Raw genomic sequence first — 24,026 nt, forward strand, 5'->3', positions numbered from 1 at the left:
AGTATGAAAGTTCATAATAAAGGCTATATTGTAATTGCTAAGTAGTATACAATCCTTATTCTGAGTCTATACATACTTCACAAGAGTACTGTTGAGAACTGTATACTGAGTTCAGTATGGAATCTATACAGTCAAAAGAGTACAGTACATTGTTACAGTACATCATCACAGTACTGAGTACTGTAAGGACAATGAGTACTGTAAGCTCCATCAGCTCCTGCTCCACCAATCCAGGCATCCATTTCCAATATGGCTCTGCTAAGGCCATGTCTAAGCAACGTCTTAAATCGGTATAAAATAATAACTAATCGACATGTAACCTGCTTGAACCTATTGAGAAAACGCCATCATTATAGCGGTCAGGCTATCACAGCAATTAGTGATCTATTACAAGATTTAGGACCTCAATTTTATGCTGATGGTGATAAAATTCGATTTCTACACCAGCCCACAGATTTCTATCAAGAATTACTGGTACGTAAGCAAATTGTGTAAAACGTACTGTTAAACATATTTTACTTTATAATAATAATGTAATCGTCAGCATACGGTATTGGGCATTGCTTGACATAGCTAAAATCTACCAGCAAGAGCTGTATTGAATGGCCTACGTTCTTATCATGTACTCACGGATAAAGATCTTGAACTTTCATCATCCTAATATTCATACATATTATCAGCTAGCTAATTCGCAATCAGCAATTTACAAGTTGCATAGTTAGGATGATGGATTGAAGTAGTACTTGTACGATCTGCAACCTGCTTTCTTTTATAAAAGACTACACTATTGATTTACTCACCTTAAACCATCAATGTACTTGGATAAGAGCGATGTAAATCTTATGCATATACACAATATCGTTTCGTGTACGAGGATAGTATCGAAGCATATTGCCAGCGAATCGCAAGCACCAAATTAAGACCAGTTGATCAATGAAATGCATTTACTTAATACTTGGACAGTAGGCTAGCATTCGAAGTTTTCTTTTTACCTCTATGTGTCAGCTAATTGCATACCCTAAATTTAGACCAATTGGCAATTGATATGTATGTCATCAATACATAGATACAATCTCTAATTTAGGGTCCTTTCCTAACGTACAAAGTTTCCCACACCAAATCATGAAGTATGGTTTACATCAAATGGCTTACTCAGCTTTGCATACACATAATTATATAATTAATTAATCATTAATCCACGGCATACCTGTAGAGTACACTGTTTTACTACACTCTATTTGGCATAACTGGCCATATCATTTTTTATTATCCTGATAATGTGATACATAAATTGTTGCAACATGATGCAATAGGATAAATGTCATTCTGAAGCAATGCAGACTTGAATGGATAGTATTAAAAGCAGACAGATTTTCATCGTTACCAAACTACTGTATTAGATTAAATCATGATTTATAATACCATCAATTTTATTACAATAGATGCCTCGATGTTGCATAATTCGTTAGGATTAGTACCGTTATATATTGGAAATATAGATAGAACAGATGTTAATAAAATCAGTCAAATTTTCATCATCATTTAAACTACTATGTTGAATGAAATAGTAATTTATTATCACATCAAACACAGTTATAATGGATACCTTTCTTATATGTATTACAGTCCAAAATAAAAACGGCCAAAAAGAGAATTACGTTAGCTTCGTTGTACATTGGAAATGGATCTTTGGAACAACGAATGGTATGGATATTATCGTTTGCTTTTTAAGAATAAAAGAGTGAATAATAGCATTTTATTATACACTACTAACAACCGTGAGCTAATCCTATAGTAAATCTTATTGTTATTGGTTAAAATTTATTTAGGTTGACGAATTACAGCAAGTTTCAAGATCTAGTATACAACTTAATAAACCATTAGATATTAACATTCTACTCGATTATACTAGAGGATCGCGTGGAAAACAGAATTCTCGCAAGATGCTATTACCATTAATAAATGAGTCGCATAGCAGTGTTAATGTGGCCTTATTCCATACTCCGCACTTACGTGGTCCTTTAAAAGCTATTGTACCGGAAAGATTTAATGAAACCATTGGTTTATCTCATTTGAAAGTCTATCTTTTCGATAATGATGTCATCATCAGCGGGTAATTAGTAATCATTCGTATTGCAATAATTAATATAAGTATAATAGAAACATGTTAAAACGTTGGATTATAGCAGTAAAATGTTTGCTAACCAATTCTAATTTCATGATATTTTTCCATTCTCTTAGGGCCAATCTGAGTGATTCTTATTTTGTAAATCGTCAAGATCGATATATAGTTATTGAAGATAATCCAGAATTTGCAAATTTTTTTCAAGATTTAATAACGGTTGTCAGTAAATATTCTTTACAGTTACAACCAGATGATACAACAAAAATGTTAGAAGATATAAACGTTCATCCATACGAAAATAACGATAGTAGTCAAGAATTTATTAATGCTATGAGAAGCGATATTCATCAACTGTTACACAAATATAAAGATTCTATAAAGAATAATAATTTATCGAAATCAAATACTGTTATATTCCCTCTGATTCAAATGGGGCCGTTTGAAGTAAGGTTTGATGAGGAGGCCACTCAAAGGTTATTTGGATCACTACGGAAAGACTCTACATTGCTCTTAGCATCTGGATACTTTAACCTAATAGAAAAATATTTAGCAACAATACTTACTAAATCTAAAGGCGACTATAAGATTTTAACGGCTGCACCTGAGGTAGGATAGACCATCATTTATAAAAAATACTATTTGTAGGCTAAAGCAGTTGATAAATTCCAGAATATTTTTGGGGCACTTTGTTAGGCTAATGGATTCTATGGTGCAAGTGGTATTGCAGGCTATATTCCGGATTCATATACGTATATTGCTAAACAATTCTATCAACGTATCGTGAGCGAAAATCAAGATCAGCGTATAAAATTGTTAGAATACGAACGTCAAGGTTGGACCTTTCATGTCAAAGGTAAAATATTATAATGCTGTATACTACGGCAACATGTCCCATCGCTGAGATTTGCGTATGGGTATTTTATTTATAATATAATTAGCTATTAAAATGACATAATTGTGCTATACAGCGCGCCAGAAATAGTAAACTTAATCATTTATCAGTACATAAATCTATCATTTTAGGTTTGTGGTATTATTATCAACAAGAACAACTGCCTTCAATGACTTTGATTGGTTCCTCAAATTTTGGTAAATATGCAAGGATTAATGAGGTCTTTGTATTATACATGGTAAGCATTCGTAATTTTAATTCATAGGTTATCGATCCACCTACCGCGATTTGGAAGCTCAAATAGCAGTTGTAACAAGTGAATCTAACTTACAAGAGCTTATGAAAGCCGTAAGTTCCAGTGCTTGATATTCATAATTTTAGCTGAGAGCGATATATGATTGATTTGAATAAAATAATTAGATTTCGATCTACCAACGTTTATACTCTCCCATACTGTGATGCTATTTATGATGCTATACATTGGATTAAGCATAATGGTCATGTAGTATTGTAATTATCATTTGCTTTTCTAGGAACAAGAGAGTATTTTCTCTTATGGAAAAGCTGTTAACCAAGATGTATTTCGTTCCGATCGAAGGCAGGTAGCTTTTTGGGCTCAGATGGTAACCAAGTACATATTGTGGAAGTTTTTATAATATGGAAATATAAAGTCATTAGCACGTATCTATTCGCAGAAAAAATTGAAATCTAGCTTTTAAAATTTAAAATTTAAATATTTATTATCATCATACTGAGACACAATTATATAATAATGCATCTAACATGACTTATTAAAAAAGTTTATAATTATTTTTATACGAATTTATAATAAATGAATGATTTTATCGAGAATTTTTTATTTAATAAACTAAGTAGCAATATTTGCCTATATGATATCGAGAATTTTATGTGGTATTCAAAGATGCGTGTAATGCAACGGATACCGATGCATTGCATTGCAAGTTTCGAATTCGTCAAGTTACATGAGTGATAATTTGATATCAAATCTTCCAAATAAATGTTCGTTTACCGAACTGTCATAAAATATATGCAAGCAGAAAAAGACTCAAACAACCTTAATAGCCTAGACAAAAGCATAGTAGTCTAGCTAATTATCCACTAGATTGTATTGTTGTATAAATATAATTGTATCATTGATATACTTGTAGATTAATTAGTATATTACAGTTAGGGGAACTCAGTACAGTAGATACGAGTTGGCTATTAGGAAAATGACAAGAACGAAAAGTTGTTGTTCGAATGACTTACATGATGATTATATGCAAACATGTAATAAATCATACGCGTACATAGTATTAAATGTAGTTCGAACCAACTTCATGAGTCATGCAATTATATTTTAAGTGCTCAACAGTAAAGCAACTCCTGCTAATATCCATTTCGATGAATTTTCTTTCGTCTTAAGATTAAATGTCCAGACAAATGTTGGGCCACGTTGTCGAGTTTTATATACTGGACACTCATAGATATTTCTTGTTTCTTGACGATCAACAGTAATAGCACGCAAAAATATTACTGGCATTGATGGAGTTAATTCCTTTAGTTTAGAATCTTGTATAACACCAGATTGTACATCCCAGCGGGCACCTTCCATGAATAAACCATGAATATAGGCACCTTCACGAGGCGGACTATTGAAATCTTCTTTGCTTTTCTTTGTAACATCACACTGAATACACATTTTATCAAGTGGCCATTCATTTTTCCTAGCCATAGATTGCATAATAGCGGTTAAAAATGATTGAGGATTGAAAAAACCAGCCAACCAGACAACATTTGGTAATGCAAAATCAGTTGTCCAATTTTCCAATTCTTTAATACGCAATAACAAATTACTATACCAAGCAGCTAATCCTGACAGTGATGGATATGCACGCTTAGTCCAGCTATCAGGTACTTTATCCAGGAAGAGTGAATTTTGTAAATTCTCCATATCAGCTGATATTGTTAATTCACCCTTTAAGCCAAGATCTAATTCTTTTAATGATCGTCGTATTTCTGATGTTAATATATTCATTCTTTCACATTCTTGGAAGGCTACAACAGTATATGGTGAACGATCTTCTATACGTGCCATCATTTCAGATACATTAAATTCTTCAGGTAACTTCTCGATAATTTCATCTAATGTTTGCTTGACTTTCTCTTCGCGTGTAGACGCTGCACCGCCACCAGCACCAGCATCGCGTGGTTGCATTTCCAAGACAGTTCGGAAAAGACTATTTGATGTTGTTGTTAAGAAACCAATTTCAGCATTTGGATGGAGACCATATAGATATGGGCTTTCAGGTGGTAACATTTCAGAAATGTACAAATGATAGCCTTTATAATCGCTATTTGGTGGTACAGGGAAACCTGGTGCAAACTGTAATTCACCATCTAATAAGTCGGCTCTCATAAACTCTTCAAGATAGGTCTTACATAGACGTCGATCCCAATCGTCAGTAATATGGCCACCATACATAATTTCACCGAATAAATAGCGCAAATCAGTCCATGGAACTTTAGTATTTGCTTCTAAGTAATTATACAAGACGTTGACACTGATAGTTAAGTCACCAGTATTGAATGGATATGGCCGATTCCATCCTTGTGGTCCAAATTTACGTCGTTCAGCTACAACAGCATGGAAATAACAGAGTGCAAATAAGATTGATTTAAATTCACTCTCACGTGTACATATTTCCAGGGTATCTTGATTAAAGTTGTCCAATGCTTTGTATAAGTTGGCTTGCATTCCAGTCGGTGGTTCATTGGTAATTTTAATCGATGCTTGCAATAGACCTTGTGGTATAATATGAGATTCTGGTGTTGGAGCAGGCTCAGCTGACATAAAGACACGATAATTTTCATGACTTCCTTCACTATAAGTTTCAATTTTCTTCTCTAATGTTGGCAACCATTTAGCTACTAAATGGATATTTTGCAAAATAACCCAATGACCTTCACGTGCAGCTAAATCAAGACTTTGTTCAGCGACAATTTCTTGACCTTGTCCAAGTGATATATTATGCAAGGAGCCAGCACTAATAGTATAGCCTAATTTTTTACCTAATGCTTCGACATCTTTTAATGGATCAACACCAGGTGATAAGATGAAAAAGATTGGTGTTGCTGGGCTACTTTCTTCAAATGATCTAGAGAATTCAATTTGTCTATTTTCAACATATTTATGGCCTAATTTTTCTTCCACAAAATTGCTAATAGCATAAGTCATACGATCCGGTCGCAATGCACGTAACATGCACAACTTTTGTAATGATGATTTTGTTTTCCATTCTTGTGGGAATTTCTCCTTTTCAGGGCATTCACTTTCAACAAATTTTTTCCATCGTTTTGCAGAACCTTCGATATCACGATCTAAATTTCTAAATTCATCCATGGATGCCAATGCTTTAATACCACCCCAAGCATGATGAGATAGAAAATCGACTGGGCTGATAATATTTTGCACCACTGGGAAACGTAATAGGAAATCTAATTCATTAGCCCATATTTCTTTATTCATGAGTAATACTTGGAAGGTAACTTGAGCTGCAAAGATCAACTTATCACTTTCGAATAATCCACGACTTGTATAAGCATACACCGAGTAAGTAATAATATCGATTAAATTAGCTACTCTAACTTTAACATCGTCCGCGACTTCAGCACGATCAATGGCCTTATTAAAGACAGCATTGAATGCTTTTAATGAGAATTGATAGATAGGATTGATCTTATGTAGATCGTTGAGGATGAAATAGAGTAATGATGCACGTGCAGCTGCTGGACGATAATGTTCACGAGCTTGATTGATTTCAATTTCAGTTGCTTTGGATTCTGTCACTTTGACTTCAATTTCTGATGCAGTTCGTTTAGTTACTTCTAAGTTCTCCACTAATGAATAATCACCTAAGAAATTGCCTTCAGCAGCTGATAAACGTGATAATAATGAATCTTCTAATTCTTTCAAACGTATCTTGAAATCATTTTGTAATTTCGTTAAATCAGCTTTTGATTTTTCTAAATCAGGCCTTTCTTTACTGACAACTTCAGCTAGTAATTGATCTTCTAAGCCATCGCGTGTAACGGTGAAATTAATTAATGTTGCTTGTGCTTGTAATTCAGGCTTATAATGTGGATTGGCTAATTTAGTTTGTAAGATTAAGCGGAAATCTGGATGATATTCCACTTCTTTATCACCAATCTTGATAAATTTACCTTTCTTGATGGTATTTCGACCGAGTAATGGATCAAGAACAGGATCGATAATTTCATCCAGATTTTCAATCAAGACGATATCACCATTGGAGACAGCACGTTCAATAATATCTAAATAATTACGTTGTCCAAGGCGTACAACACGCAATTCTTCACCATAACGATTTTTAATCCATTTAATACCTTGTAATTGTGGATCAATCATTAATGGCCAGCGTTCAGCATTGGCTAAGATGGTTGCATTCTCAGTTGACATACGATCACTTGGTAAGCCTTCATTATTCCAACCAGCAACAGTGGCATCATCGGTTAATAATGTTAGCGGATCTAAGTCTTCCGTAATTGGTATGGGCACTTTTTGCTGTTGTAGAAATGGTATCCATTTATGGCCAGTTAAATCAGCACGATAATTGCGTGTAAAGCAACCAACATAAGATATAAATGCAGCGGTTAAGAGGACATCGCCAGGCAAAGTTATTTCTTGATGTTTTAAATTAACAACCGATTCATTCCAACGTATTTTCTCCGATGATAAACCTCCAACTAAGCGATTGGCTAGTGTAATAGTTTTAGCTGTTGTATCTGCTTCTTGTTGACATTTTAATTTTTCAGAAGTAGCTTTCTCAAATTCAGCTGTTAAACGTGATAAATTATCATCTAAGATGTTAATTTTAACCTTGATATTGGCTAATTTCTCTTGTGCAGCTGCTAATTCAGCATTAGCTTGCTCTAATGCAATACGTTTTGGCTCGACTTCACAATAAACGTTATAAAATACGACGGTATTTTTAACCCATGAGCATAAGCCACCAGCAGCTAACGATTTATTGCGTATAAAATCAGGATTAAATTCGGGATTATTTAAGTAGGGTTGTAATGCTTTCAAGTTGGAATCATCGATATGTTCTTTATCGAAATTAATTAATGTCTCTAAGAATGTATCCACACGACTCATCATTAATTTAGCTTGTCGCCAACTTCGATCTTTTGGTATTTTATTGGGTGTTGCTAATAAGACCATAACAGCAGCAGTGACATTTTTAACTGCTTCAGGTGGCTGACCAAATGATTTCAATTCGGTTAAATTGGCTTTATTTAATGTATTTAATGCTTCTTTTGCAGCGACTAAAGCAGGCTCTGCTTTAAGAAGATCTTCTTCACATGATTTTTGCTTTTCGGCAACTTCTTGTGCAATTAAAGCAACTTTCTTTTCTTCTTCATCAGCAATTTCTTTCTCTTTACTGACTTTTTCAGTTTCAATACCGACTTTTTGGATTAATTTATCAGCATCTTCATTTTTCTGCTTTAATTCAACTTCTTGTGATGCTAATTTGGCTTTTAAATCATCGACTTGTGATGAAGTGCTTTCTAATTTTAATAAACCATTTTCCAGACGTTCCATTTTACTGGTTAATTCTTTACTTTTTTTCTTGAGTAAATTGCGATATAGCTTAATTTGTTCCAAGAAACTTTTTGGTGTAGTATAATTATAGCGGCGTTCATTCGTCAAGTAAACTTTACTCATTTCGTTAACACTTGTATGGACATAGGCCATAAATTGACTAATGGAATCTTTGATATCAGTATCTAAGATGTCCACTTCATCTAAGAAGCGCTTGCTAACACGGATTAATGCTTCTTCTGGCCATTCATGGAACCAATCGATGGAGGTACAATTGACAACAGCGGGGAATTTTCTAGCTCGGACACGTAATGTTGAACCCACTGGTGAAAAGCATAAGACTACTTTCAGATTTTGCCTTACACGATCAATAAAGAATTTCCAACAATTTTCTTTGGTATCTTGCATACCACTACCGCGTACTTCAGCGCGTAAACTACCAATAATGTTATCCACTTCATCATCAGGATAAAGCTCAGGAATTTCACCCGAGGCTAAAAGATCGTTAATTAAGACTAAAAATTGCTCATCTGGTATTTGTGCATCAGTCAAGAGGAAGACTGTACCAATATTTTTCAAGCCTGCTTTAGTACATAGACTAGCTAAATCTAACTTGAGATCAGCAATAGCATAACCTTTTCGTAATGTAATTTGGAAGACATCTAAACTACTTATAAAGGATGCTAATCTTGCTAAACTTTGCTTACCACTACCACCAACACCAACTAAGAGTGCATTACCGCGTGGCGATTCGAGGATACGATTAATACGACAGACATGTTGCATAGCATCTTCAAATAAGACAAGATTCATAACAGCATTCATTTCGTTATAACTATCTAATGCTTCTTCTAATATCTTATTGATAGAATGCCAATCTTGGATAGGCATATACTTGAGATCGCCAATACCACCTGAGAAATGGCTATAGAGTAATGGTCGAACTGCTAAGGGTTCTTCATCGATATCATCGAAATTTTTCCTCACCATATCCGCAACTAATCGATCGAAATATTCTAAATCTTTATCATCGACTAATTTATCACTATAGACACGATAACTTTCATGCATCCATATGCGTACTAGATCCGTTTGGACACGGATACAGTCTGGTGTTGAAAATAAGATACCTTGGAAGATATTGGATAAGTCGCGTAAATTGAAGGTATAATGAAATTTTATAGCTGTTGGTAAGAAATGGCTTGTCACTTTATGATGGAGTGAAATAGCAGCATTGACCAGATTTTGTGAAATTTTATAGATACTCGATGGGAAGGTAAAAGAATCAAGATGAGCTTGCATGATACTATTATAGATGGTATGCAATGCATCGGAGCCAGGGAAACTTAATGCAAAGACACAGAAATGGCGTTGTAAGCGTGGATTAACAGTAAAGCTACCAGCAGTTGGATTCATACAAGCAATATATTGGCAATTATGGATATCTTTCAGCAATAACTTATTGCGATCATACCAATGTTTATAATCTAAATGTTGTCGTATTAAAGTATGCGGTGAAACAGTGCCATAAGTATCAACTTCGGGCATATTTAAATCATCCACATAGTAGACCATTTTTTTCGTGCCAGGTGGGCCATAATTACGTCCAGCTTTCTTTTCTAATGGTTTCTCCAAGATACCTTGTAACATGGCTGAGGTAGTATAATGATTAAAGGGGATAAATGTCAATTGGTAATCATCACCAAGACTTTGTAGGACATTATTGACCAAGACAGATTTCCCTGTGCCAGCATTACCTACGAGTAAAACTGGACGACCACGTTGCATTAATAATCGAGTAAAATGGCGAACACGAATCGTTTCAGCAGTATGGACTAAAGCCGATTGCAATGGCAATTCAGGATCAAATTCAAATTTAGGTACTTTTTCAGCCCATGGTACAAATTTTTTCGTTTCACGATCGACTTGATAATCAAATACCGTGGCAGCCGATGGAAATTTAATGGTTTTAAATTCACTTACCCACCATTTACTAAATTCAACACGATAATCGACCAATTGATCTTGGAACATAGCACCACCAAATGCCCACACAGCAGCAAATACAAAATAGATTTCATAATGTTCTTTGGGACTATCTGGAGGGACATTATCTTCCGTTAATAAAACTTCTAACAGATAGCATAGTGTTTGCACCATACTAATATCGGCCACAGGGGTAATCTTCTTGAAACGATTTCTTAATGTATCCAAACAAGTTGGAACATATTTATCAAATAAGATGATTAAATTCGCTTTTTCCGATTGAACTTCACGTGTATCAATCCAACTTGTAACATAAGGACTCCATCCTAAATCTGTTGGATTAACATATAAGATTCCAGCACGTGAAACGGTGGCTGGTGTTGCATATTTCAAGTGTCCAATTTCAAATAATAATCGCATAGAAGGTGTTAACGGGATTCTTTCATTACTAGCTAATGTTAATACTTTATTATCGTCCATAACTGTATTTAACGATTCGATCCACATTGGATCAATATCACCATCTAAGACAATCCATTTGGGTCCGTCACCGGATAGATTGGCTAAATCACGCATAGAAACTGAAAATAAGCCATCTTTCCATTCCCGTGTTGCTGAATTAATACAGCCGAATAATTCATCGGTAGTGACTGCTTTCGGATTCATATCATGCCAGACTGGTTTACGCTTTTGATTTTGATAGGTTTTATGCAAAGTGCGTAAAATTTGTGTTTTTCCTGTGCCAGCAGCACCAATAACAAAAACAGAATGGCGTACAGCTAATAATTCATCTAATTGGACTACTTTCAAGATGAAACTATCTTCAGGTTGTAAATTAAGTTGTTGTGTTGATGTCTTGACGATAGCTTCTAATTCAAGATCGCGCTTACGTGGGACATCCAGAGATGGGAAGAGATCGCTAATTAAGCCAAGGAAAACCGGTAAATCATCGGTGACAATTTTAGGTGTGTTAAAATCACGTAAAGCACGCATTAAAACTTGATCTTCAGGTCGTTGGCGATCACTACGTTTTAATGATCCAGCCACTACTAAGACCGATTTAATAGCACGTAAACCCCAATCGTAATGATCTTGCTTAGATAATAATTCACGACATAGGGTATATAAAGTAATAAATTTACGTGCTAATAATCGTGCATCTAAGAAACCTTCTGCTACCAACATAATTTCACAAATTAATTCAAAATCAGGTACTACCATAGCACATGGACGGAATAATGCTTTCAAATTTTCTGGTAATTCAGTACGACCAGCATAGCCTGGATTCATGGTGATAAAGATGCCCACAGTAGGTGTTAAGGAGATTTCTTCACCTTGGAATACAAAGCGTTCTTTTCTATCACGGATAGCATCTTGGATCGATTTCACTTGGACTGCTACTACCGATAATACTTCAATAGAGATACGATTAAATTCATCGAAGCAACCCCATGCACCTGTTTGCGCTAAACCTTTATAAATATTGCCTATGGATTTATAATCCATTTGCTCCGAGCAATTAAAGACATAAACCATACAACCTAATGCACGACCAAGATCTTTGGTAGTTTCTGTTTTACCAGTACCTGCTGGCCCAGCTGGAGCGCCACTCATAGTTAAATGCAAAGATTGCGTTAATGTAATATAGCAACGATCTGTTAATGGCGTAATGACTAGACGTGGTTGATTGCCAAGGTATTCATAGGAATAACAAAATTGGGCATCGCAAATATTAGCGAAACAATCTTTCTTATCATCATCCCAACGATGTCTTAATTGGCATAACCAAACGAAAGCTTGAGCATTTTCTACTTTTTGCTGGATTAATTTCCCGACTACATCACGAGCATGGACATCAATGGTACAAATAGTCATAATTTTTTGTCGCTCTCCTTTGGATAAATCACCTAATAACATGGTAATGAGTGAATTTAATTGAGCAATTTGTTTCTTATTATAATCTTTTAAAGCATTTTCGTAGCCTTCTTCCAAACGACTAAAGGCAATATTGACTTCTGTTGTCCACCATACTTGTGTACCAGTTAAGGCAACTTGAGCTGGATAATCAAAGATCCATTGATCACGAGCTTTCTCTTCATATGTGACAACAGCTTCAGTTAATTGATGTTTAATTGTGGAGCGCATAGTATCCAATAATCGATTTAACCATGTTTCAACTTGGCCAGTACATGAGCATGAGGTATTAAAATCGACATATTCACCATCTTTACTAAACATACCGATAGCAACTTTAGTTAATTCACCATTTTCATCTTCTTCAAATTTCAGCCTTGCAATACTGTCGAATAATTTGGATAAATGGCGTGCCACTTCCGATGGACGATTACCATTAGAGAGAATATCCAACAAATCAGCCGATGAGACAAAGTAAAAACGTGGAAACGCTAATCGTTTCGTTTCTAAATATTCTGCTAATGCTTTCTCACATAAGGATAATCTGCCTTGGATATCTTCTAATAGGTTGAAGAGACCAGGTTTATTGGTTGCTTCAACAACATTAGGTGTTTTTTGTGCATCAGCCATTAAATCTTTAAAATCAGCATCAATTCCATCAAAACGTTTAGAATCTTCAGGTAATTGCTTACGAATATCTTCTGTCCCAATAAAAATACTCTCTAAATGCGACCAAGTACGTTGGACTTCAAACCAAATGGATATAACACCATCGGCTGTTGATAATTTCTTTTGCCATGATGAAACCTCTTCTAAAAAGTGTGAGATATGCTTGGAAGTAATTAAATTTTGCAATTGGACTTGATTATCTTCTAATGTCTCAATTAATTCTTCACTCGAACGTAATAAGGGTGTTTGTGTACGTGCATGTTGTTCATATTCAAATTCCATAGTTGACCATGTTACATCCAATTCTTTGAGGATCTTTTCCATGCTTAATTCTTTAATAGCTTTATCCACAATATTGCGAACTTCATCTTCATATTTATGCAAATTTAAGGCTAACAAATCAGCTAATGTAGTACTATTATCCATGACAAATTTAACTTGTGTTGCAGCCATAAGTTGTTGCCAATGGCGTTCACGTATTGCTGAATTTTGCAATTCACTAACTGCACGTAAAGAGGTCATCATATTTTTCACTGTTGAACTTAAACCATTATAAGCATCCCATGAACGAATTTCACGATCTAATTCACGTATTTCTTTAGCAAATTTCTTACAATCTGCATCCATACTTTCAACATTAATCTCCGACCAATACGTGGTTTTCCAATCATCAATATCACTCATAACCATACTAATCATATCCCATAGCGTCTTTAATAAGCGAATTTCACGTCGGCATGCTTTCAATTGCTTATAATCTGGTACATTAACTTCAAATAAGCTTGCTGATTGAGCTAATTGATTCATTTCTTCTTCTAGTGTATGGGTTTCTAGATGAGCGGAATCTAAACGATCATAAGGATCTTCACAATCGAAACGGAATGGAGCATAAGCTCTGAACCATTCACGGAATTCATGTTGTTTAACTTCAAATTGGCCACATTTGCGGCGTATAATGGCTACTTCAGCTGCCTGTAATGGTGCAACACTTTGTTTAACAGTAACTGAAATCTTTTTAGTATTATTCCACTTTTCCGGTAATTCACGGAGTTGATTATGGACTTCTTCCGACATTTCTTGCTCATAAGTTTTCAATAAATCAATGGTTGCTTTCAAGGGCTCAAATAATTCATCTGTTGCTGATGTACGATCACGTACAGCTAATAAATGGCCCATAACAGCGACAAGACCATCATAATCACCTTCTTCAATTTGAAGGGTTAATCCAGTATCGGTTGATTTAATGAAGTTCTCTAATTCAGCTAAACTGTTGGTAACATGATCAATTAAATGTTGCTTGAACATATAACTCCAACGTTTCACCGTATTTAATAAAGATTGCTTAAATGGGCGAATATCGACACGGAACCAAGTATCAAAAATGGATGTACCGTCGACATCATCGACTTCGTTATAAATACGCTCATAGGTATCAATTTGTTCTTTAAATTGTTCTAATGTCGGTGGACATTCTGGTACACCATCTTCAGCGTGTTGTTCAATTTCTTCCGGAGTTAAGACATGATTATATAATAGGAATTGTCGCATAAATTCATGGCGATCATCCACCCATAAGTAGGAATAAGTATCAAATGAATTGCGATACTCGCAAGCTTTATTCATGATATTTTGAATTCGATCCATTAATTCTTGTCGCATTTCTGATAATTCCAACATATCTTCTAGATCGCTTTGGTAGTGATCCATACCATTATGCTTAGCTAAGCGTGATACAAGAGATGCTTGTCGATAAACATCACTAAGTAAACTTTCAACAAGATCGTAGAAACTGTTATGTGCACCAATATCCAATGGTGGTGTAAAAATCATATCAGGAGCACTAAGATCTAATCGAGCTTCTAGTAATGGAGCTGTATTGATTTTAGGATCAGTATTGTCTAGCATATAGGATAGTGAGCAATGGATAGCATTAAAGAATCCATCTACAATCATGTCATCTAAGTAGTCGACATAAGCTCGCCAAATATCTGAATCTTCATTGGCTTCGAATAATTCATAATTTTCCTGAAATCAATATAAAAATGAAAGAAATGAATTTATTATTGCTGGACCACCAGTTCTATTAATCCCTAAGATATATTGGATTCAGTTTTTTCATGGTAGAGCAGTAATTTCAAATAGAAATTATAATATTCGAACTGGATAGTCTAAATGCTATTAAAGGATAGCAATGGAATAAGCTTCTAGCGTAAATTGACCGTCATGAACTAGGAATAAAGATATATATATATAGTATGTATTACAATTTCTTCGATCGAATAATACCTTAAGAAGGTTATGCAATCGTTCTCCGGATTGCTTGATGAGATTATAGCGATTATTAAGTTGCATTTCACGATCCTAGACGTTGTAGGTAATAAAAAATATGACATATTAATTGTTTTATTTGATACATGCCCTCATATGTATGATCCAATATCAAGTAATTAATGCGCGTTTTTATCTAATGGAATATTACCTCGACATTTAATAAGGCGTCTTTCTTGTCATCTTTCCTTTCATATAAAGGCGATACGGCCCATTTAGCCATATCTTTAGACATAGCTTCCACGTTATCTTTAGCTTTCTGCACTCTTTTCTCTAAATCGTGAACTTTCTCCCGTGTTGATTTAATATACTCCCAAATACCTAAAAAAATACCGAGAATTGATTATCGCTGATGTCATTATTTACTGTTAATTAATTAATTAAAGCTTAAAATTTATTCATATATTATACTCGTATATAAATTAAGCAACCAAAACAAAACTGAATTGAACTATCGACTAATAACAAAGAATATTAACAAATATCAGTAATTGCTCATGTAGATCATAAAACTACATCTAACTCTGGTAGAGATCTGCTACCATCATACTAGCATGAAGTTTGTAAAGTTCTGTTTTGTACCTTCGCTATTCCAGTTTAATTCGGTTTCAGCCTTTAATAACTGCTCATCAATTTCTTTCAATCGATCTTCAATTAGTGGGAATTCAACTTCAAGTACAGTTTCTCGTACTTTATTGTACCACATAACGATTAAATCTAAACTGCCCAAGTACTGACGGAAAGTTTCATTTTTAGAGTAGATTTCTGCAGCACTGCCTGGTATTGTTTCTTTATCTCTCATCTCCAGGTATTTAACTTCACGTAGGACAGCTACCAACTAATTAATTGGTAATTAAATAAATATATTAATTATACTGATTTCTCGCTTATTGCTTAGCTTAGATTATTTCCTGATCGAAAAGCCTAATTGGATAACATCAAATGTTGACATTTTGATACCTGAGGGTCAAAATTGACAGCAATAAGATTTGTTGCTTCGTTGCGAACGATTAGAGAACGTTCAAGGTTATATTTGGCTTCATCGCCGACAACTTCTGACCAAGCTTCAAATTTTTTACCCTCATACCTAGTCCACATAAATCATAGTTTTAGGTATTAAGTTATAGCAGTAGTTTATATGTAAATATATGATTTTAGAGTTAGCTGGAAACTGTTAATAGTGCAATATTGAAGCCTGCTTAGTATAGAAGTTTAATAATACTTTCATAAAGTTTTATATGTTGCACGAGATTGAAATGGCCAGTTCTAACTTACTTTTGAAGTAGTTCGATCATTTCTTCGTATTTCCTGAATATTTCTTGTGCTTCTGGAGTATCTTGAATATTTCTAAAAGGGATGGCAGTAATTTGAGCAATGATGATACAGAGGCAATAGAGATGTAGCGTAAAACATGCCTGTAAGTTACATAGGCGCCTAGTAAAACGCAATAAAGATATGCAATTCTTGCATAACTTACTGATGATCTAGTTGTTTTAAACTTGCCATAGGTACTGAAATACGGTGACGAATTTCACGAGCCCATTGCAAATTTCCGGCTACATTTGGCATATTTTTATTTATCGGTGCTGAACCCTCTTTATTTTTCTCAGATGCAATTTGTATATCATATATTTTTTTAGCGTTATCCAGCTCCTTATTGAAAAGGGTTAGAAGAATGGCGTATTTATGCTCGAAATCAGTTTTAATAACTGGCCGATTGAGCAGAGAACCAAAGCAATTGATCAGCTACAATATGGGTAAAAAGGATATCAATTAGGAATATAGGTAAGCTACGTTAGCTCTATTATCGCAGTAGATTTAAGTTATTTTACAAGGCCAATCCTTCTGGTCTACAGTTATTTAACATTCTATAATGATCTTAGGCTATTGTGAAATAGAGTATACCTTAAAAATAGCTTCAACACCAGAGCAATCTTCAAAACCTTGGCACACGATAGAACCAAGTCGTCGATCTAAATCGTAGACTTTTCTCTTGAATGACTCGTAATCGTTAACAAAATCCTGCCATTGATAGTAGCATTAAAATAATAATTTTTAGTATAATGGCCAGATATAATCGGCTGATAACGAATTTGGAATCAGTCTACGTTTGACTTTAGCTGTTAATTTTTACAAACCTCATTATTGATATCTAATGTATCATATGTGGTATTGGTAAAAACTTGCATGTATTCAGAAAATTCATTGAATATTTGTACTACTTGTTGACTTAGAGTTTTTCCTTTAATTCCGCCAAGTTCAACTTTTTCGAGCTTATAAAAGTCTAAAGCTGTTTCCATAATTTCCTATTGTCAGTTCATAGTAAAAGTTCATTAAATTTTGATGCAATATACTCAATTTACTCATATTATAACGGGATTATCACATTAGAAATTTACAAGTTTCTCTCCCTAAAATTATAGCGTAATAAAATTACCTGGACATGTTGTAGTCGTTCAACAAATTTTTGGTATCGAGTAAAAATCAGAGTAGGTGAGAATTCCCATTCCCGAACGTTGGTTCCAACTCCTTTAAAAAATTTGGAGATATTTGCTTTGGTTTCATCGAAGTGCTGCCTATAATAGCGGCAGATATTGATCGTTTTCGTCACGCGGCCGATAGTTTCTTCAATTTCTCCCTTAAATAGCTCAGAAGCATCCAAGAAATTGCGAGCCTAGAATAAATTTACAAGAGAAAATTATATTAGAATGATAAGCGAAGATCGGTATGATTGATAGTATCGAAAACCTATTATAATGATAAAGTTATTTATTATTTACCAGTTCGATAATCATGTTGGATAATTCTTGTAACAATACAATAATTCTTGCAGGTGTACTGTAATATTTTGAATTGGCCCAAATTAATCCAATAGTATGGAAAAGTGGTGGAATTGATTTCTTAATAGCATCAAATTCTGTTTGTTCCAGGTCTTCTAGTAATGGCTTTAGGGGCTTTAAATGAATAGAAATATCTCTTGCCTCATTTAAACCTATTTTATGTATAAATTAATTTCATTTCAGTTTAAGTAAGTAAATTAAAGAATTTTCATCAATAGAATTACCTGTTACGACATCTTGAAATGTTTTCTTAAATGAAGGGAAATAGCTACTTTGTGTTTTCTCGAGCAATTCAGCCATTTTACGAACTTTTGGATCTCGTAGCTATCGTAGAAATTAAAATATTTCAAATTCATATCTATTTGTGTCAGGTGTACGAAATGTTTCATATAGATTCACATTAATGACAATACCTGCTCGTAGATACATTCTAAATTTGCACATTTTGCTTTCCAAAAGACAATTTCAGTAAATGGTAAAGGATTTAAACCTTCCAACAGCGGTTGTGCAGAATCTCTTTTCAAGACATCTCGAATTTGATGCGACCATTCAATAACTGCTGATTCAATGGCATGGACTAGGCCACGGCTCCATGTTTCCTCTCTATTTATCCATAAAAATAAATTTGTATTTTTTGCTATTACCATTGGTTTTTAAATTGGTAATAATTTCAAGTTTACCACAACAATATTGAATCAGTGTTCATAATCATAAATAAATTAATAGTAATTAAATTTAGAAATTGTTGAAATTCATTAAATGAGTTTTACTTGTCATCTGATTCTTCAATCATGCGTTCAGATCCAACTGGAAGTGGTAAAAGCGTTTTACCTTTAACTTGACCAGCAATAACATAGACATTACTCTTTAATGAATGGACATGCCTAAGTACATCTTGGGAGACAACACTTGGCCATTGTTCATGATTTTTAGAATTGGTCAAGATGGGCACAAGAACCTGTTATTATAAAGTACATATATGATGCTGTTAAGGGTCATTACATCGAATAGTTTATGTTCTTTTAATTGTTAAATACGGATGGATGTAGTTTTGAAAGCTAACACCGTAATATCTATAGAAAATTTAAAGTTACCATAGAGCCTAATAATTAATATTTGAAATAATCAACCATTTAATGATTATCTATTGATTAATGAGTTATTATAACTATTTTAATAAAAGATAAATAATTTCGCTATTACAAACAGTAAAAATTTGTCTAATTTTCTAAATATTGAAATAATTATTTTCTAATTTTAAGGTTATGCGGCATTGCCACTTTGCATCGTAATATTGACGTATTATTTGCGATAATAATTTAACAAAGTTGGAAACGAAATGATTTTAATCTATACTGTACAGGTATAACACTATTCTATATCCGTTAATTTTTGCGTAAGCTTATGTCAAAATTAATTAATCATATAATATAGAACTAATTTTCTCTATACGAATAAAAAAATATCGTGAAGTTTACATTGTGGTGTTCAAAATGATCGACTAAAATTTAAATGTCTACTTGAACAATATACCTCATCGACAAGCGCTGACAATTGTTCCAAAGGCGAATTTGATAGATCACCATAGTTTAAAGCAGCCTTGAAATTTTCTTTTGGTATAGGCTCGCGAGCTTTTTTGATGAAATAAACCGCTTTTTGCTTCAAGGTACTAGGAAACTCCAAAGAGACACACAGTGCTCCAGCTGAATTGCTATAAAAAACTAAAATCATCTGATCGGATTTGTCCAAAACTTGCTGTATTATATTCTTATTTTCATCGATAGTATACATTTTCTGCCATTTTTCGTATTTAACTTTGAGAGTACGTAGGACGTACTCGGATATCCATTCCAAGCGAACATCGACGTTATCGTTGTCGTTCGACATGACTATATATGTTCGTCGATTTCTGACTTTATTCTACTTGTCAAAAGCTGTAACCTAATACGACTTGTAGTAGTTTTCGTATGTGTAATAACAAAAATTGAATCCAAATTTTTTGCTACTATTAACAATTGTAACGTTGATATATAAAATAATTCTTTAGTTCTTGTCCTCTTAGTTGCTACAGCATATCACGCTCGTTAATGTTGCATAGTTTAATAGGCGTATACTGGTTTGGTATCTCTATATCTACTCGTATATATGCCTGTAATATTCGATCCTGTAATCAATAGTAGATGAAATAACGGCATTTATCGATTTCTGCTAGGAAACTTCGAGTGTAACTATGGCGACGAAGCTAAAAACAGTGCTATAGAGATTGCGCGTTGCCTTCGTTTGAACCACGTGATCACATTGAGACTGCCATTGTCGGTTAGTTGCTTAGCAACAGTTGATAATAGTTTTCATCGTTGATGGATTATTATATCTAAGTAAAGAGTTAATAAATATTCAATGCTAGGACTGGTAGAAATTGTAAGCTTTCCAAGGATGTTGGGAAGAGTCTGTCAATAACAACGTTTGGGTAGTACCGTTATAGTAGGGTCCTAGTGCAGAAATTATGTTTGAGCTCTATATTTTCTCTTCGTTATATTATGCAGGATACATTTGTATGTAATTAATAGATAATATTCAATGCTAGGACTAGTAGAAATTGTAAGCTTTCTAAGAATGTTACGAAGAGTCAATCGATAGCAAGGATCAGGTAGTACTCGTCAGTAGAGTCCTAGCACAGGAATTATACTGGAGCTGTACATTTTCTCTTCGTTAGATTATGCAGTGTGAATTGGTATACAATAAATAGATGATATTAAACACTAAGATTAGTAGAAATTACTAGCTATCGAAGGATGTTGGGAAGAATCAACTGATAGCATGGTTTGGGTAGAACTTTTACAGTAGAGTCCATGTGCAGAAATTATGCTGGGCTCTACATCCACTAGTAGTTCGTTAGATTGTGCGGCCTGCATTGGCATACAATAAATAAATAACATTAAATGCTTGTACTAGTAGATATTACAAGCTTTCGAAGAATGTTGAGAGGAGTGGAGTTAGATAGTAATTGCACAGTAAAGTCCTAATGTAGAAGTTGTTCTGAAGATCTACATTTTCTTTTCGGTATATTCTATAGCCTGAATTGGCTTGCGCGATATTTTGCACATCTTTTAATCGACTGCAGATGTAGTCGATAGCAACATACTTAACTCATTGATATCCTCAAGATTACTATAGTATAACGGGAGCAAACATAATTAGAGTACGATTTACATGCATGTTGCATACTAAGCTCACTATTTACTATGACAATCGAAATAAGAGTCCTAGTACAGCATAAATGGCTAAAATCGTACATCTGCAGTTACATCCATCTCACTTCTTACTACACCAGCTTAGCCCTACCTAAAAGGTATTAATTATGTAGCGAATTTTTCATGATAAGTACTGTAGATCACACTAGTTTCGATATAGCTATTCTCCAAATGCGAATATGTGTAGATTACTGCATTGTATAATATGCTTATATTTTGTGATATAACATTAAATAAATTAATTCTTCGAGATATCCTTTTCACACTCATTTTAGAAACTAGCTTAATTGCAAATGTAGCATATTTCTTACAGTATGAACTATGGAGAATACAATATGCTTAATCTTTATCTTTATATAGTAGATAGCAGTCTAATGCCAATCAAGAAAATTAAAATTGATGAGTTGCAGACATTATATCCAATTTATAAAGTTACGATAACTGGAAATTTCTCATGTTAACATGATTGCCTGTATTTTAGTCCAGCTGGCAGCTTATTTTGTTTGAATATGTTTCACAAGGAGAATTTATAGAATCTTCTACTAATATCTGTTATTTCTAAATTTGAATTTTCGTGACTGTAGTGCTATAATCTATCAAATTTTCTTGCCTTCCTCTGCTGATATGATAGTTATATTTATTTACTTAATAATACCATCATGCTTATTGCTATTGCAACATGCGCACTTGTAATATCTTCACCATGATTACTGAAGGCTTTATCATTATAACTCTAGCTCTGGAAACGATCACTAATAAACTTAGATTTTATTCTACATTGCGCCAAGATTGATTAATAGAGGAGCCATCTGTTTCGCTTCAGATATTAAAAATGGATGGTCGATTTATCAAATCTCTACACGAAAAGGATAGACAAAGTTATCAATCCGCCAAATTTAATGATGCGATGTCTTATTGTACCCAAGTATTGGATAAAATTAAAACGATAGTAGAAAAGACTATTGATCTCGAAAATTATTAGTTTTGATCATAATCATCTTTGTGTATTCTAGTCAAAGTAAACGTGAGAAGGCAATTTTTATGTATAAAAAATCACTTAAGATTCAATTGATAATTCTTGGCTACAATATGTTGCTACATCATATTATATATAATATTGGTTTGATTTATTGTGATCAGAGTAATTATATAGAGGCTCTTTGTATGTTTGAGAAGTCACTCCAAATTCGATTATCCATTTTTGATCACAATTATCCTAATATAGCCGCATTATATCATAAAATTGGCTTAATCTATTATCATCAGGGTAATCATAAAGAGGCTCTTTCCATGGTTAACAAGTCACTCCAAATTCAATTACCGATTTTTGATCATAATCATGTAGATGTTGCTAAATCATATCATAGCATTGATTTAATCTATTATCATCAGGGTAATCATAAAGAGGCTCTTTCTATGTTTGAGAAGTCACTCCAAATTAGATTATCAATTCTTGATCATAATCATCCTGATGTTGCTAAATCATATCATAGCATTGGTTTGATCTATTATCATCAGGGTAATCATAAGGGAGCTCTTTCTATGTTTAACAAGTCACTCAAAATTTGGTTACTTCTTTTTGGTTGTAATCATCGTCATGTTACTATATTATATCGTAACATGGGAGATGTGTATAAGAGTCAAAATAAGCTCAAGGAAGCTATTTGTATGTATAATAAGTCACAGAAAATGAAATCATTGGTCCTTGACGACAATTATTTCTATAACATAAAGTCGTATAATAAGATAGGAAAGGCATGAAATGATGAAGGTAAACATCAAATAGTTCATTCGACTTGTGAGAAGGCATATTTAAACTGCAGAAAAGGATTCTACAAATAATTATAGGCTATCAATATCTGATAATCACGAATTACTTCGTAAATAATTAATAACGAGCTAATATCCCGTACGAGTAGATATTCTTTACGATAGCCGTTACTATTTAAAGTTATACAGTCATTCTAGCATATTTTAAAATTTTAGGTATTCTAGGGATAATGTCCTTAAGTAAAGACACTATTCACAGTCTTTCTTACTAGATACAAATATAGGTTATCGTATTTAGATGATGATAGTATCTACGACTTTTACGATTGGTTATCATCATATGCTATGACATAGATCTCTATAACTGCTCAATTTACTCATTCTGAATCATCAAACTCTCGATGGTATTCTATATAAAGGTGCACTGACAAGCAGTAGAGAAATATTGCAGTTATGCTGTAGAGTTATCAACAGTAAAGTAAAGTAACCTTTAAAGCTTGCATAACAAACTAAGTTATTTTGTAATTGCCATCTCGATTATGACGAGATAGATATGCCTGAACGTGAATAAAGAGTTGCTCAATTTTAAATCCTGCCTGGAACGCATCTGAGAATTAAGTCATCT

At 33.8% G+C, this 24,026-nt stretch overlaps 2 protein-coding genes across 2 annotated transcripts; one reads left to right on the forward strand and one right to left on the reverse strand.

Annotated features, from left to right (window-relative positions):
* Window positions 1–249: 249 nt before the first annotated feature.
* On the forward strand, window positions 250–3,673 carry TRIADDRAFT_53658 (uncharacterized protein; the record flags this gene model as incomplete). Its single annotated transcript, XM_002109495.1, has 8 exons — window positions 250–474; window positions 1,627–1,704; window positions 1,830–2,113; window positions 2,242–2,731; window positions 2,819–2,978; window positions 3,149–3,214; window positions 3,283–3,365; window positions 3,551–3,673. The coding sequence occupies 8 exons, from the start codon at window positions 250–252 to the stop codon at window positions 3,671–3,673; spliced, it is 1,509 nt and encodes a 502-aa protein (XP_002109531.1).
* Window positions 3,674–4,377: 704 nt separating this feature from the next.
* Window positions 4,378–20,267, reverse strand: TRIADDRAFT_20411 (uncharacterized protein; the record flags this gene model as incomplete). Its single annotated transcript, XM_002110041.1, has 15 exons — window positions 4,378–15,237; window positions 15,499–15,573; window positions 15,692–15,861; window positions 16,123–16,378; window positions 16,501–16,627; window positions 16,816–16,887; window positions 17,018–17,286; window positions 17,446–17,562; window positions 17,679–17,846; window positions 17,978–18,214; window positions 18,321–18,532; window positions 18,605–18,704; window positions 18,794–18,983; window positions 19,151–19,338; window positions 19,914–20,267. 15 exons carry the CDS (start codon window positions 20,265–20,267, stop codon window positions 4,378–4,380), a joined length of 13,395 nt encoding a protein of 4,464 aa, XP_002110077.1.
* Window positions 20,268–24,026: the final 3,759 nt, after the last annotated feature.

Source organism: Trichoplax adhaerens, genomic scaffold (assembly GCF_000150275.1).
Source record: "Trichoplax adhaerens TRIADscaffold_2 genomic scaffold, whole genome shotgun sequence".
NCBI classification, from domain to species: Eukaryota; Metazoa; Placozoa; class Uniplacotomia; order Trichoplacea; family Trichoplacidae; genus Trichoplax; species Trichoplax adhaerens.